The 27,723-nt window shown below is 38.8% G+C and overlaps 1 protein-coding gene across 49 annotated transcripts in view; it reads right to left on the bottom strand.

Annotated features, from left to right (window-relative positions):
- Positions 1–27,723, bottom strand: part of RIMS1 (regulating synaptic membrane exocytosis 1) — a 489,881-nt gene that overhangs the window by 63,918 nt on the left and 398,240 nt on the right. For 23 of the 49 annotated variants that reach the window (XM_043542468.1, XM_043542478.1, XM_043542474.1 and 20 more), the window contains one exon: positions 27,071–27,214. The exons of the other annotated variants lie outside the window; for them this stretch is intronic. In XM_043542468.1, the coding sequence (XP_043398403.1) occupies positions 27,071–27,214 (144 nt within the window). The remainder of the gene's footprint in view (positions 1–27,070; positions 27,215–27,723) is intronic. 49 annotated transcript variants of the gene reach the window in all.

Here is a 27,723-nt window from a genome sequence, read left to right as displayed (position 1 = left end):
AGTGGGCTTCTCTGCTTCACTTGGCAAAAAGAACAAGCAGTAAGAAGTATAAGATAGAAAGAAAGTTTGTCAGGAGAGGAGTGAAGGGGGCTGGGCTGTGAAGAAGAGTCTTCCTCCTAGGTGGGGAGGACCTGACTTTTGTGACTGCCTTGGTGTTTCCATGGATCTGGGCATCGTTAAGCCTTAATCCATTCTTGTCCAAAGAGTGATCATAGAAAAGTATAAAATAAATACAAATCTAGAGTGTTTTTATTGCCACATATGCAGGTTTGTTAATCTATCACAATATAAACAGCACACATAATAACCTCTGTCACTGTGAGATACAAAAAACAGGAAAAATAACATCTTGCAATATTTGTAAGAAAACTATTATTTTGTATAAAAGTGATTCTCTGTCTTCCGTATAAATATTTGTTTGATCACCTCTTATCATACAGCAGCTTGTTATTGTAAGCTTCAAAGAAGCTTTATGTGGAAACTAAAACATCTCTACTCTTGGCTTAGACAATGTGCTATGCTGCATTGCAGTACTCAAGGAGACTTCTTAGTGGACTACCTGAGGCACAAAGAGCTTAATATAGGTCCCCTTCTCCCCCTATGTAGCAAACCACTTTTGTTTTATATGGGAAGAACACATACATTCTGATATTTCCAATACAACATTGTTTTATATTTCTTCGTATGCTGCATATAAAAACCTCAATCCTTAACAAATCTGAATCCTTAAGAACCTGCAGCAGTTATCAAGAAAACATTGTCCCTTTCAATTAAACTGTTCCCTTTTTCCAAAAACATCATTGCACAAAAAGATGTTGTACAAAAAGCATCAGAGAAAAGGATCTATGTACAAGATGTTACTACATTTATATTGTCTTCATGAAAGCATGTAGCAAACTATAAAATTCAATGGATTGAGTATTACTGACAAGAATTACGTTATTTTTAAGTAACTACTTCAATGAATATGTACCATTAAGTTAAATTTTGCAAATAAGTGCTTGAATCTGCGAACCCTTACTCATTTGAGTAGTCTTTACATATAGGAGAAGTTCTACCAGTTTCAATGCAGGAGTTCAAACTTCTTGAATGAGTCAGAGTTTGGTGGATCTGGTATTCAGGAAGGACCTCTCAAATAAATTAATTTTAAAAGCCACATTTTCTAAAATAGACTCTGAATTTGTGCACCCAGTTTTATGTATAGTCAAATTGCAGCTGGTGCAAATAGCAAAATTAAGATAATTAATTACCTGATTTTTTAAATATAAATAACATTTGTCATTGAAAATCTAATAATTAGTTATCTGGATTTTATAATGCCTGCCTTCAAATGACTGCATGTGTACACTAGGAAAGACACAAGACTCCTGGATAGGAGACAAGACAAAAGACTCCTGGCTTTTCAATGGATTGTATACATCTAAATAAATAAAATTTAAAAATTATCTCGGGCATCTCCATGCTGTGGACTTCTCCATGGCCAAAACCAATCTCAACCTCATTAGGCCAATCTGATCAGGGTATGCACTTTTTGAGTTTACTGTTAGATCTATGCACTATAGTGTGATGCATTAACACTGGATGTAAGGATGGGGCATTTAACACACGCATAGTGGTCTGCCATCACGGCACTTTTGAAATAGCTGGAAGGAGGATTCTAAGAGCATTGTGTCTCATAGTCAAAAAGAATGCATAAAATATTATCTCTTTGTATCCTATCAGCTCATAGTGGGAATATAGATGTGGCTCAACCATGGATCCATCTCTCAACACACTTCTCAAGCTGTTTGGCAGATTGCATATTTCTCTGAGAACAAACAAATATTTTCTTTGAAAACGTTCCTTTGTATCAATCTAATCCTTTATTTTAATTTGCTAATAATGGAACTTCGTTTTGTCAATTAATTTGTGTTACCAGCACTTCTAAAAAAATAAAATCACTTTTCTTTTTACCACAAGATCAGACTTTATAAACAATTAAATTTCCTGCAATATGGGGAGGGCACTCTTTATTAAGTCAGCACAATATGCCAAACTAATATTAATTCACCTAATGTGTAACCAGTGGTTAGTGGATGTCCTCTTCTGTACCAAATTCACAGATGATGCAAATCTGTTACAGCTCCAAACCTACAGAGCCTGGTTTTTATCTGAAACTGTAGAGAGTCATGCATTCAGTACTGAGGTTATGTCTACACGGCAACTGGGGGCAACCTTGTACTCACTCAGCTCAAGCTGGCATGCTAAAATTGCAGTGTGAATTTCATGGCACTGGCAGAGACTTGGGCTAGCCACCCTAGCTTAGACCCAGGGGATTGGGTGGGTGTGAGAGCCTGAGCTGCCACCCAAAATAGCAATTTTTAGGCCTTTAGTTTGGCTTGAGTTCATGAGAGTCTGTCTATTTGGGCTAGGAAGCAAGCTCCCAGCTGCAGCGTAGCTACACCCTAAATGTCCCCAGTTCAAACCCTGGTGCTATCATAGATGAAGGCCATCATACTTGTACACAGATTCATTCTTTTCCTTTTTACCCCAGTCATGATGGTAGGCTCACATAACCAAAATATTACCTTTGTGGGTGTGGCGTGAGAAGAGATAAATTCTCCCTCTTGCTCTCAGTACCAAAGTAAACTGTTTTACAAGTATGCTGATTGCTTCATAAACTAAATACTCTACCTCACTTGCTTTTACTATTTTATTGCGAGATCAACCTCTTTATAATGACATCTATTTCACTGCAGTAAAATCTAACTTTTCAAAATATCTTACCTAACAGTCATATTTTATTTCATATAACACACACATTTTGTTCCCCTTTTCCTTCCCACAAATACTTCAATGCCAACTGAATGTGAATCAGGACTACCCAACCCATAGGAATACAGCAGCTAATGCATTCTTTGTATTTACTCTACATACACCAACCCAATTCGAAATACTCTAATGAAAGTTACAAAATCCACTTAGAAACTTCTTTTGTGAACAGGGAATACAAATTAGGATTATCTCTGAGACTTCAATTATAGAACATGAAGGTAAGTGTATATTTTCTAGCTCTGTAACAGAAGGTTGCTAGGACAATTAGCATACTTTAGGAAAATACTGCATAGCATTTGAAAGGTTATATTTGGAAGTTTTGAAACTTCATATTTAAAAAATATTGACAGTGTTAGACTGTTAATACTGTGGAGGAACCGTAGCAGGTTTGCCCTTTGTCTCCCCTAGCTCTCTTTTAAACTATTTCTCTCACAATGTTTTCCGGGTACCTTAGTAAACTTCCTGGAGGAGATTTTGAAAGGTGCACTGGGGGAAAGTGGTGAGAGGATTAGTTGAGCCATTTCAGCACGCCCACATCACACTGCCTGTACATTGTTTCAGTGTAAGCCATATTTTAAACCTTCTGAAAGACTAGTCTATTCCAACTTGTTCTTTGGATCATAGGCATTGTCTTTATGAGTTGCTGGGAGGTGCTTGACCCCTTGCTCCACCTCAGGCCCTGCCCCCACTCCACCCCTTCCGGCCCCTGCCTGGCCTCTTCCTGCCTCTGCTCCACCCCTCCCTGCCCTGTTCCATGCCCTTCCCTTGAGCGTGCCCTGCCCTCTCTCCTCCCCCACAGCACCTCCTGCATTCTGCTAAACAGCGGATACGCAGCAGGCGAGAGGTGCAGGGGGGAGAGGCAGGAGCTGATCAGCGGGGCTGCTGGTGGATGGGAGGCACTGGGGGGAGGGAGGGAGAGGAGCTGACTGGGCGGCTGCTGGTAGGTGGTGAGCACCCACTATTTTTTTCCGTGGGTGCTCCAGCTCCGGAGCACACATGGAGTTGGCGCCTATGCTTTGTATGATTGTCAACTGGCAAAGGACTTTTATGTGTGAACATTAAATGTTGTACACATGTTCTAGGGCAGTGGTTCTCAAAGCCGGTCCGCCACTTGTTCAGGGAAAGCCCCTGGCGGGCTGGACAGGTTTGTTTACCTGCCGTGTCTGCAGGTTCGACCTATCGTGGCTCCCACTGTCCGTGGTTTGCCACTCCAGGCCAATGGGGGCTGCAAGAAGGGTGGCCAGCATGTCCCTCGGCCCGCACCGCCGCTTCCCTCAGCCCCCATTGGTCTGGAGCAGCGAACTGTGGCCAGTGGGAGCCATGATCGGCCGAACCTGCGGACACGGCAGGTAAAGAAACCGGTCCGGCCTACCAGGGGCTGTCCCTGCACAAGTGGCGGACCGGCTTTGAGAACCACTGTTCTAGGGTTCTTGTTCTTGGTTGAGGGTAGTTAGTCTTATGATAGCTCAGTTTTTAGCTTCTCTACTAAAACAACAACAAGCTGCCAGTTAGAAACTGAACTGACTTGGGCAACTCATTTTACACAGGTCACCAAAAAGTCACCAGGAGTTTTAACAATGCTCCCAAGTGCCAGATGAGGCTAGATATGAGATAGGCCCTATTGGCCTGTGGCAGAGAGCCAGCTCCTAGGCTACCATAATTACCTCAGGATCTCTTCTTTCATTTTGTTTTTAAAAAGTAAATTTCTAGCCCTCATGGTTATAAAAGAAAGGACAGAGAATGTGAACCCAGTGTAACCAGTGCAATACTATCTGTCTGAGTCTGCAGACAGCCTGACCCTGACACAATAGTTCTGAGTAGTGTGATCTGCACCACACATTCAAATAGGGTGTTAACTCCATGGCTCACTGTACCAGGGTCCTGCCAACACTACCCCAGCAGAAACTAGTTTATGGCAGTGCAGCAGGCCTGGCCCATTTACCCACCCACACAGATATACCAAGGCTTCTAGGAGTCCATCTACTGCCCTTTATTGGGGAGAAGAGTGCCCAGTTGCGATATGTGGGGGCAAGAAGTGGCTCAATGTTCCTTGCTTTACTTTTCTGGGCGGGTGAACCTTTACCACTGCCATTTCATGTAGCCAGAGTGCAGGGGTGGGGCTATAGGGACAGAGCCATGGGGTAAACAAACATGAATCTTAAGATTTTTCAGGTTTTTTAGAGCAAGCCTACATATTTTTGCTACTACACTCCCACGATTTTTTGCTTTGATTTTTATGACTTATTATTATCTTTCCCTATAAAATCTATTAGCATATAATTTCCTCTAATTCATAAAGAAATGTGACTTTATAATTTAGCAAATTTAAAAAGAAATCCTGTACATTTCTCATATATATATTTCCTAAACAATTCAAAACTTATAACTACATTTCCTAGTGACCTGTGAAAGCCTTATTAAAAACTGGGGTAATTCCTCTTTTTGCTTCTTTATGATATATAAAGAACATCAAAGGTTCTTCTTAAAGAGAAAAATTGGGTAAGTTTGGTGTTGGGGTTCTGCTTGTTTTATCTTAGAAATTTCAAGTCTTGTCTTCCTGGGCTGGCTGGAGAAATCTGTGGAGGTCTCAGGAGATGCATATTTATAAATTCTCACACCTTAACTACAGGGATTAGGTTACTGAATCTTTAACAGAGATGGCATTTGTCCAAAATATTTGTTAGTTATTGAAGCTAAATAAATGTTAACAAAAATAAACAAAAAAACCCAAAATTTTAAACAGTTCACTTAAAAATATCATCCCCTATCAATTGCTCATCTCTCACTCTCACGACTTTTGTGGTGTCAACCTTTCATTAAAACTCCATCATCATAGGCCTTGTCTGCATTAACCTATTTTTCCTAAAAATTCTCACTAGTATAATTCCACTGATGCTATCCCACAGCTGCTGGGCCCCAATGCAGAACAGCTGTCAGAGTAGACGAGACAGAGACTAGTGGAGACAACGACATAAAGATACAGGACCCGACGTTTTTCGGGCCAGATCCTCAGCTGCACCAGACCTCAACTCAGCACAGCTGAAAAGGGAGGGGAAAAGGTGGTTTGAAGCCTTTTTTTGCTCTCCCAATACCTGGGCTAAATCAACCCCGACATTACTTACTATGACTGCAGAGCTGTTCTAAATTCTTCCAGCTTGCAGTGGTCCCTTGCGGATCACTGGAGTGTAGTACTCTCTTGCTACATTGCTTGCTGCCATTGGCAGCAGAAAGGTGGTATACAGCTAGCTAGGAAAAGGTCAGAGTGACACAAACCAGTCTGTAGCTGGGACGAGACACACATAAACCCTCCTCCCCCCACCAATTTTGTTTTTGGAAATACATTTCCAGCCTTCTTTATACATCATAAAGAAGCAAAAAAAAAAAAAAAAAAAAAGCACAAGTGCAATTTTTTTCCTTTGCATGTCACCTTAATGATTATATTAGATACGACTATACTGTGACCCTGCAAAGACTCAGCTGAACTATTTTCACACTAACATTTAAGCACGTCCAGAATTCTTTTGCAGTACTGGAACATAAATTGGTAGATTCTGAAGTTAAGATGTCAATTCAGATTCAATTATCAAAGTGGAAATCTAACTGAAGTGAATAGAGTTTTCCAGATTAACACAAGGGTAATGGAGATCAGAGTCTGGACCAATATACTCAGTTGATTTTCAGTGATATAAGTCACCTAACCTTCCCTTGAAGATTCTCTGAGCATCTTTTTCTCTGTAACTACTATTCCAGATGAACATTTTTACAGCACCAAGCTGAAGTTGTTTCTAATTATCACCATAGCAACACTGTTATCATTACTACAGTGGCTACAGCCATTCAGTATAATTAACAATGATTAAATATTGATTCACAAACAGTATTAACAAACTAAAAATCATGAAAGTGTACACTAATTCCAGTTACAGATAATTTAACTGTATTTCTGTATTATGGACAGAACTTCCGTGTTTTGAAAATCTTGGTATTTTACTATGTAATAACTTAATTTCATACCTTTTATTAAAAAGCCACCCATAGTAGATGTAAAAAATGATAGTTTTCCTAATTACATAAAATCCTGTATTCAAGCCATCACATATACTAGGATTTCTTTGGATTTGCATATTACTTACTTTAAAAACACTGGACCTCAGACATCCTGAAACACTGATTTTTTAGTAATAGTTTTTGCACTTTACATGACGAAAGAATGAAGGTGAATGAATGAAATAAGTAGTATCTGTATCTTAATTTGTAACCATTTTTGGTGGAGTCTAGTTCTTTGATTTGTACTTTTATGTGCCTTTTTTAGATTGTTATTTATATGAATAATTAATAAGGCTTACATAGAAATGTAAATGAAAATATAGGTTTAATGACAGATAACTGACTTAAATATTTATTATATTTTACCCACCACATGTAGAAACAAACCATTTTTAACTAGACCAAAAAATAACTAATTTTGTTTTATTTATTTATTTTTTAAAAACATTTTAACATTGAAAACTAAGGGTCTGATTCTTCTTCCACTGAAATGGAATAATAAAACTCCCATTGACGTCAATGAAAACAGGATAGGGCCCTAAATTCAAACCATATGAGTTGTCCTTCAGCACTATGCACTCCTGACAGATTATTAAATTCTAATCATATTGTGTGCCAAAAAGGAGCAGAAAGTTTACTTTATGAATGAAAAACAGCTTTAATTATAATCTGCCAAAACAATAATTTATGTAACTAAAATGGATTGTAAGTAAAATGACAACCCTACCAAACTCCAGTAAATTAACTTTGTATTTCAATAGCCAGAAGCAAATATGAAAACAGTACTTTTGCAATCTGTTGTATTTATTTGAAAGTTGTACTTCACTGGTATTTCATTCATTCACCTGAATGAAGAATGAACCATGAGGACTCAAATATCTATTCAAAGAGTAGTATGTTCTTAACCAACCGGCATAAAAAATAACCATTAAGTAAATCCTGCAAAGAGAACACTGAACAGGCACAATGTAAACAATCTATATAACCCAGAGGCAGAGATCAATTACATATATTTAAAGTGTTTTAATACATATTGCATAGATAAGGAAATAGTTTTCATTTAGAAACACACATTAGAAACACAGTTAGCTATTTTTCTGTAGTTGTATCAAATGCATACCAGTCATACATACGTTTTTATCACATGAAAAAGAAAAGTAAATATTGAATAGCTAATTAGAACATGCTTCACCAATAAATTCACCTATGTAATATCAGCTATGTAAATAAATTCTGTTAAAAATTTAAGCTAGTCATTAGTCATGATCGTAACTAAAATCATGATTCTTTCATCCTCTTAGGCATATTGATGGTTCATAAAGAGATGTTTTAGATATATATGTGCATAATCACCAGTCTTTACTCCATTTGTTTTTCCAATACAAGGAGCCATCAGTAAGTAAATAATCTCTAGTATTCCTTGCAGCATGGAAAAAATTAAGATAAGGCTTGTCTTTACATAGCTGTAATGACTTGAATCCTTAGAATCACCAGCCTCCACCAGCACTAGCTAGTAAGCGTCTTGCCTTTTCTGCTGAATGCAGAATCATGTAGTAATTCTTAGCCCCCGTGGCAACCTTTTACAATGAAGTAGCTCATTAATACTAATAACTATCAAAGCATGCAATAGTTTTGGACCAAAGGGAAAGATGATAATGAATATCACATTTCAAAAAAATAAACTCTTTTTATTAGAAGTTTCTCAGATTTCAATATCTCCAAACTATAAAGTGTCTGTCTATATTGCTTTGTCAACCTTAGAAATATATTTACCTATGATAAATTATATTTGCCTTAACATTTATGCCTCTACAAAATATAGCATTTAATAGATTAATTCGAATATTCTTGTTTCTCAGAAAACACAGGGGATAACATACCCTTCTTTACTGATTTTTTTGCCAGCTAAGACTAAAATAAACTGAGTTCTTTTCACATCAGATGGATGTTAGCTGGGCCAAAGAAATACTCAGTAATTTTTGTACAGTCTGTACTAACTCCAACCTTTTTTTGTTTTTAAATTTCTGAACTGTCAGTCTTCAGTAAAATGGGGAAAATAATTCAAAAAGTATTTAGGGGCATTACATAAGAATTGCATATTTGCAATCTCTTTTAATATGCTTTCCAAGAATACTTGTACAAGTTAGTTTTTGTTGCCAGAAATAAAATTTTGTTCACATAAATGGAGTCAAAAAGTCATGTGAATATATATTTGTGGGAGTTTGATGCTGGAAATGTTTAATGGCTATCTAGAAAGCTATCTGAGAGTTTGGGAGCCATCCAATTAGGAAGCAGAAACAATACTTACAATACAACGTGAGTTAGGTGACAAATCACACAGCCCAATTAACTAAATATAAGTATGAAACATATAAAGTAATAGCTTAATGAATTGTTTGTAAAAATCCAGAAATGTGTTCATATTAACAATATATTGAACAAATGATGAACAAACTCACTTTTAAAAATCACTCTGTGGACAATCACTCTGTGGACAAATAAAGCTCACTTCATCTGAGCCTAATAAATGAATAGTCTGGCCAGCATCCTTCAGTGAGAAGTGCAGTAACTCTTAAACACTACTACTTCTCAACACAGCTGAGGAAACTTGCTCAACAGTACCAATAGTGCACTAAAATCACAGTTTTTCCTTTGCTGTTTGAATAAGTCTCCCTAATAAAACCGATTTGTAACTCCATAATAAAACACTATGTTTGTTTCTGTCTGTCCCCAGTAGATGAACTGCACATAGTGTGTGTGAGCTCACTGCTCTTTATGGAATACAGATGCATTGTCAGTAGCAAGCACATTATTTTTGGTCTTTAAACAATAAACAACAGCAATAATAGTACTGATAACAGACACAAAATAGAAAAGGAGCAGGGAAAAGGAAGGGGGAGAGGGAGGAGGGAAGAAAAGGGAGATGAGATGAAGAAAAGGAGAAGAATAGAAAGGAGTAGAGGTGAAGAAGAGAAGAGGGAATACTTCTGATGTCACATATCATGGACACTAGCTAATAATAATATAAATTACAATTTTAAAAATGTTATAATGTAGCAGTTTCTTAAGAAGAAGGAAGGTAATTAGATAATTTAAAATACACATACAGTGCCTGATACTAGATTTTTCATGTGAAGATGTTCTAAAAGGATTAAAGACTTCATCTCTCTCTCTGACAGTCACATAAAACACTTTACACTGAAGGATTTGTAAAAATCCTTATCTTTAGATAATGAATAATTTGAGCATTAATTACCCTGGCTTCACCAAGGAATAATTCAAGCATTAATTACCCTGGCTTATATGGAAATGACCATACTGCCAGGCTGTATTTCTTCCTGTATTTTTTTGTATTTTGGAAGAGGTAGAATGGCTGAGGTAAATTTGTTTTTTATTAAAGGTGCCAGCCACATTAATAATCTTGGAGACTAACATCTTCTATTTTTCCCTATGACAAGAATAGCTATGACAGTCACATCACCCCACCAATGTGCAAACCTATCTGACGAGGTAGGGGTAAATTAGTCAGTCTCCAAGCCCACTCATTTCTTAGTCTCTTCAATAAAACTGACAACAAAGATGTCAGTTCATGAAACATTGTCCCAGCCATGCCAGAAAAAAGACAAGATGCAATGGACCTTAATGTATGCAATGGATCTTTAACTAGATCACAACTAATAGATCTAGGACCTCAGGGCAATACATTGTACAGTGCAGGTCGCCATTCTTTTCTTAATCATTTCTGCCTGTTAGGGAGGGTGGTCATCAGTTGGGACCTCGCCACCTTCCCCTTGTATGAGGGATAAGGGGAGAGGCAGAAAAAGAAGTGAGGGAATGCATCCTTCGGGGATGTCTCCTCCTAAATCCCCTTTCAACTCCTGTTTATCAGGGAACTACATCCTCACTGGATCTACATCCTACACTGGACACCTACCACACAGGTTACCTACTAAGTTGCAGCATCTTGACCTGATCTCCTTGCCTAACTCACTGGGTTCATTACCTGCAGTGGGGAATGCAAAAAACCCCACCCTATCTCAGTCATTCAGGCAGTGAGGGAAAAATTCCTGCCCAACCCCAAATTAAAAGGAAACTAGAAACAATGCCCACAGTGGATCATAAAACCCAGTCCTTCTCTGGTCCCGTGGGTGGGAAGGTGGATGTTTCTAGCCCATGATTGCTGAAAGAGAGGGACCTGCCTGGGGTAAAAATACCACCTAGACCATCCTGGGCACCTGGAGGGGCGCTGTTCCCACCTGGACCAGCCACTTCCTGTTCCTCCCTTAGCTCTATTCGGGTATGTTCTCTTTCCTGCCTCACAACCCAGTGCAGAGGGGAACCTTAAAGAAACAATGATTCCTTCTTCTTTTGGCTTGCCAGACAAAGACCCACTGCATTCAGTTGCAGTGAGCACAACTCCGACGTTGATTTTTGAACTACAGTAACTTGTGGACAACAGGAACCAACCTGAGACCACAAACTCATTTTACATAGTCTGGTTAGCCTTTATCTGGTAGTAACTTTTAGTTACTACTGATCGATGGGAGATCCCAACTGGTGGACTCGAGAAGAAAGGTCTTATTATAGGTGAGGCTGTCAATGACTCCTATTATTAAGGCTGCCCATTATAAGGACCCTGTTTTCAGTTGCTTATAACTTTGAACTTTGACCATTTCGGCTGAAATTTTCCATGCTTGGTGTCTGCCTCTGGCTGATTTTTTTTGGAAAGTTCCTGCTGCAATCATTCAGTCATTTCTGAGAAGGAAATTAGGGAAAACACATCATATTGCACTGTCAAAAAATTCAACCTAGTGCCCCCTAACTTTGGAGTAGGGACTTGGCAGATGGGGTGGCCTTTGTGCCGGGGATGCACCTTCTGCTGTTCCTGTGAAAACCTGCCCAGTTTTGTCCAAGTTATGAATCTCTGAAAGCTTGAAGTTTACACATGCTCAGTGAAGACAGAGAAGTTTAATCATTAAAATCTGCAAAGATTCTGTCTTCACAGAGCATACTCCATGGCCTCACAGCTCCAAGTGCTGTCCAGGCTGCGCATGTGGTGTCCACACAGAGGCGACTTAGGCTTGCTCTAGTTCAGGGCTACAGGGACAAAACTAGATTTTCCCTGTAATTGCTGATCCCAGCTACTCTGGGCCGGAGGCGGGGGGCATGGTGTCAGGCACTGGAACTGAGAGCAGGGAGCCTGTAGCTGCTGTGCTCTCAGTGACCCTCCTATTGGTGCCCAGGCAGAGTGCAGGACGACACTGTCTGATTCAAAGGCAGAGGGTATGAGCTGGACTAGGGGGAAGGAGAGGGAAAGGAATAGATTGGGGCAAGGAGCCTGGTGAGACTGGGACTGGAGGAGGGAGAGAAACTGTGACAAACAGTTGGGGGCTGACTGGAAATAGGCGGGGAGACAAAAACTGGTATGGTTGGACAAGGAGGCTGAGGGTATGTCGTCACTTTGAGCTGGAGGTGTAAACTTCAGTTTGAGAAAGTGTAATTCTCGGCTCAAGGAGACATACTGATGCTAGCTCTGACTGAGGTAGTGGGCTAAAAACCCAAGTGTACCACAGCAGTATGAGCGGGAGTAGAGCTAGCTGCCCCATATGTACCCATCCAAGACATTACGTATGTCATTGGGGCAGCTAGCGCCTTGCACTGCCATGGCTGCACTCTATATTTAGTACACTAGCTCAATCACAGCTAACACAGGTCTCCTGGAGCTGAGAATTACACTGTCCAGCTCTAGCATAGACATACCTGGAGACTGGGTGGAGGGGGAAAGTGAGGTTGGAACTGGGAGCTGGGGGGCAGAAACTGATACTGGGCTCCAATGAGGGAAACTTAATTTTATATCCATAACTTTAATTCACCTCACACACACACCCATCTCCATGCATATGCATTCTGATACAGTCTGTAATTACATGATCATGTTCTATTTTTTCCACAGGACCCTGGCCTCATTCAGTGCGCAAGATGGATACTGCTCACTTAATGAGCAACTACTCAATAATTTGTTTTGCTTCCATTGTTCAAGATGTGGCCCCAGTGTATACTATACAAACCCCACACTGAAGACAGAATTATTAACTTCCTGATGGTCTTTTCGATGGTGTTCATCACTTTAACAGCGGAATACTTCACAAACATAATTATTTTCACAACACCCCTAAGAGATAATTAGATATTATTATCCAATTTTACAGATGGGGACCTAAGGCACAGAGTACTTCACATTACATAGTAATGTATATGTTCATAGCGCAGTTCCAATTGGCTTCAGTTGCAGCAGCGAGCGCCCAACATTTCTGCAAATCAGACCCCAGGGTCTCAAATCAGGCACCCAGAAAATGCGGAATACACAATTAATGATGAACTGCAAAAATGTGGTTTAAGAGACTTGCATAGTATCACACAGGAATTCTGTGGCCAAGGCAGAGATAAAATTCAGTTCCTCAGAGCAGCATTCAACTACCTTAACCATGAGACCATCCTTTCTCTTCCTGCAATACTTCCTCATTCACTACACACCTTTTCAGCTTCTGCAACACGAGACCCTGATTCATCCTCAGAGCAAGTCCATCTTGTACTGAATAAGGCATGGATTTGTGGAAAAACATTATATGACCACATCATTAATGACTGTAATAATGCATATGCACCAGGGGGCCTGAATTAAGATTGCACAGACAGCCTTAATTCTGGCATTCCCTAACTTTTGAGTGCTTGACTTTGCAACCATAATGCTCTTTGAACATAATTTTTTGTGTACACTATTTCATTAATAATCACAGGAGCCATCCACTTCCTCCAAGTTATATAATTCTGAAGTAGGGATATGGTATTAATTTGAGGTTTTGTCATGTTTCAGTGATTTGTTTATACCACTACATGAACTCACGTATAGGCAATAAAACTAGTCATATACTATTTTTTGATGAGTGTATTAAATGAACAATACTGTTGTTGAATAATTTATCTCATTTTTTTGCATGAGTATTCACATCAGTCTCAGACACCAAGAGAATGTTTTTAGTTTCCTTTTTTTAGGCTAACGTCTGAAAAAGGTGAGATACAAAGCAATCCTGGTAAAATGTTATTAAGAATTTGACCTAAAATGAGAATTGCAAAGGGATTAAGAGTAGGAAAAGCAGTAGTTAATAAAGGGCTGAAGCTGTAGGTAGCTATGTTTCCTTACTCTTTTTCATCTGCGGAGTATTAGAGCCTGAGGATCCTTGGTGATTTAAATTCATTTTGATTTCTTTTCAGATCCCTTTGCATGACACTCTACACTATTCCTGGACATTATCAGTCTCAATCAGCATATTGCATTGCTAGACCACCCATCTTGAGTATCATATTACACATATTTTTCTGACTTTCCACATCTTAATAACTTTGTCCTCTTTCTAACACCCCTTAACATATTGGAAGACATACATTTCTCTTTTCTATTCTGTCTGATACCTTCATTCTTTTGCTTCAGTTATGAATTCCACCTCCAACTGTAACCTTAAGTCAACTTTTTAGGAGATCTGGGGCCAAACTGTGAATAACTAACTTTTTAAAAATATCAATCTGTACTAAAATACTATTTCTTATTTCAGGGGAAAAAACAACAACACCTGCCCAATGGAAGGTAGCTCTTATGAATGCTGCCCACAGAAATGCTGAGACCAGACACACAAAAGAAATTAGGAGCCTAAATCCTATTTTTGGCACCACTGTGATGCACAGTCCTGTAGGTGCCTAAACTCACTGGGCGTTTAAATTTCCACTGCATAAGTTTCCTAGACACCTATGTTTTTGCTGTCGAAGGTCCCTAGGCACCTATGTTTCTGCCACTGGGCATACACTCTGTAGCCTGAGGGAACCCTCACATCAGAATAGCCCATAGTCCAGTGATTAGGGAACTCACTGGAGAGGTGGCAGATCTCTGCTCAAATCTCTTCTCTCCATCAGGAGGGCTTGAGCAGGATGTTTCCCACATCCCGGGTGAGTACCCTAAATATAGGGCTAAAAGATATGAGGGAGGTCCTCCTCTTCTCCCCACCCCAACTCCAGGAGAGGACTGCAAGCAGAGACAGGTGTCTCCCTTTAACCGAGTCTTAGGCACCTATCTCCATGAGGGGGCAGGGCTTAGCACACATCTTTCATTAGCATCTCCCAGTGGCTAGTGTAGTAGGCTCCCTGTCTAGAATGCTGGCTTTTGTGGGTGGCATCATAAGGTACCTATCTCCTCCCATTTATTGTACAGGAACCTCGGCACCTAACACAGGCTTTGCGAATAGCAGTGTGGTTCCTGTGAGTTTCTAGGTGCCACAAAACCAAGTGCTGCTATGCCTAAGTCCTTTTGTGCACCTATACATAGGTGCTGGAACTAGGGGGGCTGGCTCCAAGTGGTTTCCATTATATACAAGGTTTGTTGTCTGATTCAATGGCTCTCAGCATCCCCACTATAAAAATTGTTTCAGCACCTATTTTGAAGAAACTATATAGAAGAAACTATGGCAATGAGGGCCAAATAAGTCTATATAGAAGAAACTATGGCATCTAAATAGAAGAAACTATGGCAATGAGGGCCAAATAAGTGCCTGGATGGGCGAACCGGTATAAATAGCAAGAAATACCATGTTTTCTCTTGGTTACATACAACTGTGGAGACCTCTCCTTATTTCAAATGTATATTCCTCACTCAGTAGCAGATGCTCAATTTTGATTTAGGCATAGAATCATAGAAATGAAGAACTGGAAGGGACCTCGAGAAGGCATCAAGTCCAGCTTCCTTCACTGTGGCAGGACCAAGTAAACCTAGACCATCCCTGATAGGTGTTTGTCCAATTTGTTTATAAAAGCTTCCAATGATTGGAAATCCATGAACTCCCTTGGAAGCCTATTCCAGAGTTTAACTACCCTAACAGTTAGAAAGTTTTTTCTAATATCTAAGATAAATCTCCCTTGCTGCAGATTAAGCCCCTTACTTCATGTCCTACCTTCAAAGGAGGTGTAGAGCAACTGATTCTAACACCCCTTAACATATTGGAAGACTGTTATCAAGTCTCCCCTGGTGTCTTCTTTTCTCAAGACTAAACATGCCCAGTTTTTTTAACTTTTCCTCATAGATCAGGTTTTCTATACCTTTTATCATTTTTGTTGCTCTCCTCTGGACTCTTTCCAATTTGTCCACATCTTTCCTAAATTGTGGCACCCAGAATTTGACACAGTCCTCCAGCTGGGGCCACCCCAGTGCCGAGTAGAGTGGGAAAATTACCTCCTGTGTCTTACATATGACACTTCTGTTAACACACCCTATAATCATATTAATCTTTTCGCAGCTGCATCACACTGACAACTCATATTCAATTTGTGGTCCACAATAGCCCCCAGATCCTTTTCAGTAATACTACCACCTAGATAGTTATTCCCCATTTTGCAGTTGTGCATTTGATTTTTACTTCCTAAGTGTCATACTTTACACTTGTCTTTATTGAATTTCATGAAACAAGCTGACCAAAACCTTTCACCTTCCAAGGGATAGACTCAGATTCCCCCTAACCCATTTGTCTACTCCTGTGTAGTGACTCCTGGCTCTTGAGAGCAATAGCAGCCAGTCCCAACGTGAGAGTGGCCTTCCCCCTAACTAATAGAATGTCATTCAGATAGGGAAGAGTTTTAAAGGGGTGACACAACATAAAGATATCCCTTCTGCTTAGCTAATAGCTTTGTACCTGAGAGCTAGGGAGTAGAAGAAAAGATACTGGTGTCTCAAATATACCTCCCACATCCACTTCAAAACTGAGAGAGAAGAGCATGCACTACCACTTTCCAGGTAATCAGGGTGCCAAAGAGATGACCTATTATCAAAGCAGACCATTTTTGGTTGGAAAGTTCCATAACAGACAGGGTTTGATCCCATCTGGCTTTAAGTAGAAGGTAGCCAGCATCTGCTGCAGCCTTCTGCTGCCTATATGGTTTGGAAGGCCACTGGAGAGGGCTCTTCCTTTGCCAGAATTAAATCTTCCACCATCTCACAGACTTGGTCGCCGCATGCTCCTTTATTTCTCTGTCTGATATGGACAATTTAGATCACACCTTAGATTGAAGCTCAGTTACAGCATCCCTCTTTTGCTGGGCCTTTAATAACGTTTATTTAGAGACTGTGGTTTATCTCCAGCATCTGAGACATTCCATGCTCATGATAGGCCTGCCTTAGACTTAACCCCTAAAGTTTCCAGTAAGTCAATAGTAGCGTTTTATATTGATTTTACAATTCTGTGTATCAGTTTTTAAATTGGACATTTTTTATTTAATTCATTAATCTTTTTTCCCCCCAGCTCCTTAGTCATGTACTATTAACAATTCCTCCATTTAATTTGAAATGCTTTGGTTGTAGGTAGGGCATTATTTCATTTTGCACTTTGTCAATGGAATGAACTGCTATAGTCAAATAAATTCAGGTCTCATCTCAGCAGCTTGGCTTTCAGCTAAACACTACTCAGACTATTTTCTTTTATTCTTAGTTCTTTGTTTTAAACCACTGCAAGACAGTAGGAATGAGCACCATTACTGGATATGAATTCAGCTGTATTATAGTCAAACCTGATTAACTTTTCAATCATTTTGAACTTTTGCTGGTTAAATTTTAAAGGAGGGAAATATTTAAACTCCTTTTTAAAAAGCTCTTCATTGTTGGAAGATGTTTGTAAGTTAACTTCTTTCCTCCATGAAAGAAGCTGGATAAAAGTGCAAAAGAACCAGTTAGTTAACAACACACGTTTGTGTTATAACTGTAGCTTTTGAAGAAAAAGGTGACGTGAGACGTATTTTGTTTTGTTTATGACTCCTGCTCTACTTTCCTTTATCTTTAGAGCCAAAACCCATTTTAAATAGTTAAAATTTTCAGCCAAAACAGCTGAATTTGTGCAAGGTTGTAACATGAGCTGAAAAAATAAAATCCTGTGCTAGGCTTTTCTAGAGCTTTAAGTTATAAATAATTGTAGACAATAACTGTAAATAATGTAATAACGTTTCTAAAACTGTACCTAACAAAAACAGATCCCTATCTTTAGTACAAGGTGGTTCTAAAAAGTTTAGATTGCTATGTAACCTTGTCTACCCTGAAATTATTTTTCAGCTAACAACATTCCACAGTAGAATGGGATGGGTAAAAATGTACCGAACTACACTTTAAACTTAGATGTGAAGTTCCTTACCTTTTATATTCAGTTCTTACCACTGGGTAAAATATTCAAGATGGCTTTTGTTTGTTTTTGACAAGAATACCCAAATTTTGTTATGTACATCCTTTGTGTGCATAACACGCAAATCATGGATTACAATGCACCCAAATCTATGCAAATGTGTATCCATGCAAATGCATGTGAACATCTGATGTAGTGCAAATGAGGGTCACTCAGTTTTGAAAACCCATGCCAAAATAAATAAATGTATAATATATAACTTTATGGCAATGCTTTATTAGATCTTGTTTGAATCTAAAACATTTCTATAACCTTTAACTTCCTCTTATTTTATTATAGTAATATGAATTTGAAAGTGCGGGCTAAATTCTGCAAATTATCTCAAGGAATATTGGGTTTCTTTAGAATATGGATTTAGTGTTACTCCAGATGCAATTCCCCCAATCAATTAACACTGAGAGATCTTGTGTATAGAATAAATGAAAAAATGTACAGAGTAATAAGTTAACTTAAATATACTATTTTTAGAAAAGTAATTTGTAATGGAAAATTCCAAGCTGGAAAGGAATCTTCTGAAGACATGGCAAAGGCACAGGCCTATGAGTCCAACGAGGGTTTTTTATTACTTTATTTTTAATGATAACAATAGCCATGGAACGTCTGCAGTCTGCCAACACTACTGGTTGCAGCTGTGGACATAGTCAGCTGTGGAAGCAGTACATCCTTTGTAGAAATATCAGCTAATTAATCTCATTATGTCAAGGATAGCTATAAACAATTGAACTGCCGGCATCAAAAGTATTGATTATTATCTTAAATCAAAAGTGAACCTCACACTGGATGAACCTAAATGCTCTATTATGTGTTTATAATACAAAACCTGGGCCACAAGGAACCAGCTAAATAAGAACCGCATTGGAGACAAACTGTCTGTAATATACTCCTTTACAACTCAGAGTCATGCGCCTCATTCTGACCCACCATTTCTAATACAGCAGCAGATCACAGTATTCACTCCAATTCTTTTCTTATTGGTGTCCCATCCGCCATGTTGTGTTAAACTGTTGTATTTCTGTTTAATTACTGGACCACTGAAGTGGCCAAACTGAACTGTTTAAAATGAACAAATCAATGCAATCATCATCACATTCTAATTCTTAAAATGTAATGCAACTTTTTGCCATGTTTACATAATCACATTGTCTTTGTACTAAGGCCAAAGCTGTGGACTGAGAATTTTCCTATGGATCTGAACTGTCTGTGGGATCATTCAGATTTACTGAGTCCTGTGTGCATATGGGAAACCGGGATGATGGCTAAGTAATAGTTGTCTGTTACCTGAGAAAGTAAACTTAAATTGTAGTAAGTAGATTGAGCAGTAACATAGGAAGTAGCCTCCAGTATGCAGTCGTGGTGTCAGAAACAGTAGAAAGCTGAGAAGCAGAAAACAATTTCAAAAACACGCAAAAAAACCCAAAAGGTGGTAGGATGGTAGATTGGTGAAGAGAAGAATACGGACCTGGTGGAAGACTCAGAATTGAGTGAGATACTCTGGTAATTTATAAAATACCAGGTTAGAGAAAATTACAGGGCCTACTACCTGGTATGGGGAATGGGGAAGAAATATTCAGGTCTTCAGTCAAAGTAAATTGGGAGAAGCACAACCTTAGAAATAGAAATAGAGAATTTGCACAACGTCATTGATATAAATAATCAATCAGAAGGAAAACAGTCTCCAAAATAGAAACGTATAACTTGACTATAACATTCTCAAAACCATGCCAATTTGCTTTGTGAGAATAAATGAGTATGGTTTCGTTGAGGGTAGCTATAGGTGCTAAAACAGTTAGTAAAATCACCTTAATTTATGACTCTAGAAGACCCAATATTTAGCTGATTGCCTATAGTCCTAGCAAATAAGTAAAATATGAATGTTCTATTATGCATAGCACAAACCTACAGAAGCTTATAGAAAGACAGCAAGAATATGAAGATAAATAGCTAATGGGAGCACAGCCCAGAATCCTAAGAAATATAACAACCTATAATAAAAGACGTGACTTAAATGTGTCCAAGATGAAATCTCACCTGAAACAGATGTGAATATTCACCCACCAGGATGTATTACTTTTATTACTGCCGCACATATACTATCCAATCTATTGTACTGCCTGCCTGAGAACTCTGAAATGTAGTTCTGTTGATGCACATAATGAAATGCCGTGTATGGGTTCATTCAATCATGTAAATTAGCAATACAATGAAATGAATATGGATCAAGGGCCAAATCTTTAGTTGGTATTAATTTGCATAGCTCCACAGAAGTCAATGGAAATATGCCAATTTACAGTAGATGATCTGGTCCCTTGTGTATAATTGACATGTGTTACCATTTAGAGACAGATCTATCATGAGGCCAGTGGTCCATGCTCAAATTAGAGAACATAGATCTGAATGCTAAATGGCATGCATAACATGTATGCAAGTTCCAAGATATGCTTATTATTGATATGACAGCAGCATGATATCCATGTTACAGGTGATACATATATTACATTTGCAACTGGGCCATCCTTCAAACACCCAGAGTCCTCAAAAGAGGAATGAACAACACATTAATACTAATATCTCCTGTGGTCCTATGAACAGAATAGAAAAGAAGCTTATTTTTGCCACTTGGAAGTGAGCATACTGAGCAAGGTGTGGTAGAGAGACCTCAATATTGATGCAAAAATAATATTAATAAAATTATCATAACTAATTTCATAATGTTAGGTCATTAAAATTTGTTTGGTCCTTTACTAAATATTAAAATATATAAGTATGTTATAGCCAGGATGCTTGAAAATGTAACAATACCTGTCTATATTTTAGTTGGTTATGTTATAAAATGTTCAAGCTAAACAAAGAAATTACAAAAAGCTTCTCCTTTCTGTCATCCAAAAGCTAGCCAATGTCAGGAAGATGACACCTCCTCGGTCATAAAACTGTTTATGACCCTCAGGAGTGTTTACACATATTTTAAAAGGCGGTTTTTCTAACTTTAGTTTGTTTTATCTTTTATACTATTTATTTTGTGCTGTGTTTAAAAGATGTAAAGATCACTAAAATCTGTGCTTTGTACAAAATATATAATAAAAGTTCAATTGCTATAACACACAGGTTGTAACCCTGGGTCAAACAAAGCAAATGAGTGTATTTTCTGACCAGGGATCGGCAATCTTTGGCATGCGGCCCATCAGGGAAATCCGCTGGTGGGCCAGGACGGTTTTTTTTACCTGCAGCGGCCGCAGGTTCAACTGATTGCAGCACCCACTGGCTGTGGTTCGCCGTTCCAGGCCAATGGGGGCTGTGGGAAGCGGCGGCCAGCACATCACTTGGCCCGCGCTGCTTCCCGACTGTTTACTTTGCCCAATTATAAACTATTTAGGTTATCAATGATGTACCAAACAGGAGCCACCTGCCCTTAAGCCATCTAACCATCTATAAACATTTTTTGTTATCAAATGATATACCAAAACTGGACTCACAGTAATTTTGGGAAATAAAACCTTGGTTTCAATTTACCAAGAGCAGGCCCACTCTCAAAGGAGTAATCTCTGTTAAAAGCTCTTCACAGAGGGTCATGGAGAAGAGATTGTAACGGAAGTAACTAACAATTTTGTGTTGTCTGGTTTGATGTTTTCTTTTCCTTGCTTTAATAATAAAATATCCACAATTAACAATTGTGATTATTTTGCTTAGTTTAAGTTGTGGTGTCTCCAAAATAAAACATCCAAATAAACTAGGTAGGTACTTCCTATTAGCTTTAAAGGAGAAAGTTAGCTACTGTTTGCTTGCACTGTCACTATCTATTAAAAAAATTTTAGGTTCATCTGTGCCACCAGCTTTGTGTCTTTTGTAACTTAATTTTACTTATTGTATATCCCCAGTAATGTGTATATATAATCATATGTTATACCATAACTGAAATGTGTTAAAATAAATAATTATCAATTTATATAACAGTATTAATAACTCAGATTAATGCAGAAGTCTCTAGGACCAGTACCAATCTAATCTTTAAATGTAGTGTGATTTTTTACATTTACGGTACATTTATCACCCTGAATTTTCTACTAAAACATAATATTTTTCAGAGGTATTTCAACAAAATAATATGGTCTAATATGCCATTTGCATAGCTTCTATAAAGTATACATTTTGAGAAATTCTGGCATGTAGTTCACAAAACTGCAAATGGAGTTATTGAAGTCCGATCCAGCAAAGCACCGGAGAACATACTTAATTACTTCACTGGGACTACTCATGTACTTAATGCAATGTTAAGCATGTCTTTTGCTGAATCAAGGCCTAATTGATATAAAAATCATGAACCTTCAAGATGCTGAGCTTGTACTACAAGGTATTGAGAGTCCCCAGTTCAACTGACAGTAATCTGAGATGAGGGCATGTAGCATCACCAGAAAAGATTGTCTGTAAAAAAGTGAGTATTTGTACACATAAGTGTAGGAACTGGCCCAGCTTTTGCATTTTCAGTTTATGGTTCCTCCTGTGCTGAAGTACAGTAACTAAATGATGAATATTGTTGCTAATATAATGGGCCCAAACCTACTTTTTCTGGGCACCTAAAACTCCCAGTGAAATCCAGATGCACAAAGGATGCAGGATTGAGCCCAACTGTGATATTGATGAGTCCCCATTAGCCAATAACAATGCTCAGGATTTTAGTACTATTACCCCCACTTATATGTCGGTGTGGGTGTGAATGGCAAATACCTTAGACCAAGCGTTGAAAATGTAACTCCAATTTGAACACGACTGGATTTATTTCCCTTTCCCACCAGTGATTATTTGCTTTTGTTTGCTTTATAAATAACTTAACAGCTTTCACAAACTCTCATAATAGCTTCCTTTTGCTATCACTTCTACTATTGCTGTCTACAAGTCCTTGTAATACAAATTTAAAAGGTTTTAGATTTAATTATTCTATATTAATCATTGAGAAAAATATTAACTACAGCCACAGTATATAAGGATATTATAATACAAAGTCAATATACAGATTTGTAATTACCTTTGTAATTAATGTGAAACTACTCAGTACAAAGCCTCATCAATTTAAAAATATTTAAATGCCTTTGGTTCATTATGATTTCCTGGGCTGGCATAGCCTGAGGCTACATTTAGATGCTGAGGCTTTGTGATGCAGTATTCCTGTTGTACTAATTGCACTACAACACTAGCACCGAACGGGTGGATGGGCCGAAAAGCAAAAGGGAAAAACTATTTCCAAATCAACAAGTCCAGTTGTGGTTACATCTTATCAGATAAGATTGTCTCTGGAAGCCTGATCCCATTCCCATTGAATTTGATCCATGTTCAAACATCTCATGTTCAAATTGGAGTGACTGCTACGGTGCACAATCAGGCTCACAGAACATTTTATATATGAGAACTGTGCAATAAACAGTATGAAACAAAACTGGGAGCTGAAACAACGCATGCCTAAATGCAAAAATCTAGTCACTGCCTAGGTAGCAACATCCATTACATATTAGGGGCCTGGATATCAACTATGTATTAAAAGATACTGAAACTCTTAGTCACACAAGTATAGAAGGCCCTGTTTTGCTATTAATAATATTTTCATCTCTTCTACTGTTGACGACAATGAACGTTCACACCCATGATACACAGGAATAGACCCTTCTATCCTTGCACTCCCTGTGTTTTATTTTTTCAGAGTGAATTTTCACTCCTCTTTCCTGTCCAAAAGTGTCATGCCAGCCAGTCAGCACTCAGGTCATTTCTCCATGACCTGAAACCAGAGTATCACCCCCAAACCGTCTGCAGCCTTGGAGGTGGGGGGGGGCTTTGTCTTGGCTAGCAGGGGAAAGAAAACACCTGGCCCCTTTAAGAATTGTAACCCCTCTTTCCCCATGTTGGGGGGCAGTGCTGTGTGGCTGATTTGTCGGACAGAAAGTTGCAGCATAAGCCTATTGGCTCCTGTGCATCCAATAGGAACGCCAGTAAGTAAGGCTTTAAGAAAGCTATGATTGTTTGGTTCAAAAGTTGATTTTGGTGCAGAGGACCTGGCCCATGCTAACTGGAGGAGGCAGAAAAAAAGTTTAACTACCTGTAACTGTTGTTCTTTGAGATGCGATGCAGAGGCCCCAGCGCCAGAAAACTTTGCCTAGCCCCTGCCCCGCCCATGTAAGGGCTGCACCAGTCTGACCACTTCAGTTCCTTTGTCCCGAATGTCAGAAGAACAGACTCTGATGCAGAGGGGACAGAGGGTGGGTTGTGGAACCCATGTCTGCGTCATATATTGAAGAACAACAGTTACAAGTAGGTAAGCGTTTTTTCTTCCTCAAGTAGATGCAGCCTTGTATTCTATGCAGATGGCTTCCATGCAAGTACTCGCAGGAGGTGGGGCTCAGAGTCCATTTAAAGAAGGACTGAAGGATTGCCTTCCCTAATTTCCATCTGATCTGGATGCAGCCATAATGGCGTAATGGTTTGCAAAAGTATGCACAGGGGTCCAAATGGGCACCCTCCAAATCTCTGATATAGGAATGTCATTTAGAAACGCCGTTGACGTCACCTGAGCTTTTGTGGAATGAGCTCATACTGCTTGAGAAGGTGTAGCCTGGGCTTCTTCGTATGCTGTCATGATACAGGAAGTTATACACCTGGAGACTCTGTGAAGAGACTGCTTGCCCCTTCGTTCAGTCCACATATGAAACAACTAGACAAGATGAGGAATGGAAAGGTTTAGTTCTATCCAGATAAAAAGCAAGATCAATTTAGAAAACAGATGTAGTTAAAGCAGTATAACCCTGTAACAGGGTGCTGGCCAGGGGGTCCTGACCCAGTCCCCTGTTAGTCGAGCTCCAATTCAGAATCATTAATTGGGGCTGGCTGAGTATGCCACGCCTAATTGATAGAAGAAAAGCACCTTATTAGCCAGGGGACTATATAGGGCTGGCAGGAAGGAAGTGAAGGGGGGAAGAGAAAGGAAAGGGAAGAGCCAAGGGCTGTGCATCCCTGCTGGCTGGAAAAGCTAGCTGTCCCCCAGGTTGCTGGTTTGGAGCAGACTGTAAATAGAAGGTGGTGGGAGCTGACACGGAAAATAAAAAGCACTGGTGATTGCACTCAGAAGGGGTCTCTGGCTGATTTGTTGCGAGATGCCTCAAGCAAATGCCTCGTTACATACTCCCTAGTGTGGACACAGCTACACCATTATAAAGGTGCTTCCACTGGTATAGCTTCTTTTGGTAAATATAAATTTAATTGTCTAATCTGTTAGAGTTTAGCTACCCAGGAAATTACTGTGCAGAAAGCCACGGTGTGAATCTATAATGTACCAGCTCATGCCGTCCCATGCTAATATTGCTACAGTATAGTGAAAATTCCCAAGTGCAGCTTAGCATAATACTTGAAAGCTTTGTACATCAAGCTGCACTCTGGGACTTTACCTGTGCTGTAACAGTGTCAACACAGGATCATGCTGCACGGCAAGCTGGTGAGCTGTAGAAACACATCTGGGCTTGGCACATGGTAACTTGCCAGGTAGACAGGCCCTTATAGTTAAAGTGGTACAAAACCTGTGTATAAAACAGCGGTTTCAGCTGACAAGCATTCAGTAGGCTGCTCCCCTCCAACCTGTCTCACAGAAAAAGGACTTACAAGCTAAGATCCCGTGGGACGCTTTAGAGATGATACTGAACCCAATAAAAGCTCCGGAATCCATACAGAGTCAGAATTGCCATACCTTGGACAGTCTCTTGCTTTATCAAAGGGTTATACAAGGAAGAGTGGTGAGAATTCACTTCAAGACTGTAGAAAACTTTACTTTGATTAAAATAAGTATCTTAAAAGTTAACTTTCAGGATTGTTTCTAATTCTTGTGGGACCTTAGGAAGCTGGAATTCAGATCTAAGAACAATTTCATCTAAAAGATTTTTCTTTACAAGGACAAGGAGATTGGCTTAAGAGAAACCCTAAAATGAGTATTTTAAAGCATTTTGATATTTTAAAATCAATCCTTTTAAACTAGGGACTAATTTCTCTTCCCTTTGAACAAGCTACTGAATTTAAGAGCTCTCTGAATCTCAGGCGTTCATACTCAGAGTGTATGTATGCATAATCATTTGATCTTACCTTTGAATGCTCAAATATCATGCAGTACCTTTAGATGAAGGGTAACCTCTTTTCCTTGAGAATTAGATAATTAGAGGTACTGGAAAAAATCTGATATCTGATTGTTGTCTATTGTAAAGAATTATTGTTGTACTGTTGCTTAGCCTTAATCATAATCTACATAAATTGCTTCCAAGATCGTATTTAGTATTTCTTATATGACTAGAATATCTTGTGCATTCAGACTCGATTCACAGATTTCAACTGCTGATTCCATAAATTGTCTGCAGTGGCTGAATAAAATTGATTTAAAATAACAAAGTGTCTTGATTTGAGAGAATTGTCTAAGGTAAAAAGTATAATGTGAAAAGAACTCAGTATTAAAATTAGTAAGCTAATGCTCCCTGGCTCAGTCAAAAAGGGGTTATCAATATTAATTTCATACAGATATTAGTTATTAATATTAACTAAAGGTATTACTTCAATCTAATTTGCTACATTTTCTCGAAAATCAAATGGCATCCCCTGTATTTGTAAATTTGATTCCCCTCCTTCCTTCATGCTTAAAAGTCATTGATGTCATCCACATCATTTAGACACGTTATAACTTTTTACACTCATACACAATATTACAAAAACACACTTTAGATGGCTATTGGGAAGAAGCTGATGCAAATGATGTTAACTGATGAAGGTGGGAGTGGGAACGTGGTTTGGATGAGTTTCCTCTGCTCTTCCATTTGATAAGCAAGCTTTGCACAGAAAATGTTGCTTGTATAGCACACAGGCTACAGAACTATTAAAACTAGAAGGAGCTAGAAGCTAGGAGACACACATGAGGACAGGAAGCTAACCTTTACCTCAAATCAGCAACAGAATGCCTTCTCTTTTTCTTGTCTTCCATATCCAATTTCTTTTCACTGTGCCCCATTTGGTCATCTAATTCCCATGATATCCTTCTTTCTTTTTTGCCATCATTTTTGCAGATCTCTAAGGACTTTGACCTTTCCATAGTCATAACATGCAGGCATGCAAAATTAAATGTAGACAGCTCAAATTGAAAATAATGAACAACAGATGCTAACTCTAGATTCACCTGATGAAACACTTTTCAACATTACATTAAAATGACTTTAAATTTCAGTAAGAAATACTTTTTGAATGAACACAGTTACCAACTGCAAGTTAACATCTGAAAAGGAATTATGGGTTATTTAATTGTAAAGATTTCATACCGTAGGATCTGACTTATTATCAGTATGTGAGAAAGAGGAAAAAGTCTGAAAAAGTGATAGTTTGTTCTAAAAATATTGATAATTAAGTAGTAAGGGTCTGATCCTGCAACATTTACCCGTGTGACTGGTCTCATTGACTTCATTGAGCTTATATGCACAAGGAACATTCACATGAATAAGGACCTAATTCTGCAAAGACTTGTGCATGTGAATAACTTTAATCATGGGAGCAGTCTCACTAAAATAAATAGGTTTGTTAACTTCAGGAAAGTTAGTCA

This window comes from Chelonia mydas, chromosome 3 (genome assembly GCF_015237465.2).
Source record: "Chelonia mydas isolate rCheMyd1 chromosome 3, rCheMyd1.pri.v2, whole genome shotgun sequence".
Classification (NCBI taxonomy): Eukaryota; Metazoa; Chordata; order Testudines; family Cheloniidae; genus Chelonia; species Chelonia mydas.
The sequence above is the reverse complement of the archived record's forward strand: the minus strand, read 5'-3'. Positions and strand labels throughout refer to the sequence as shown.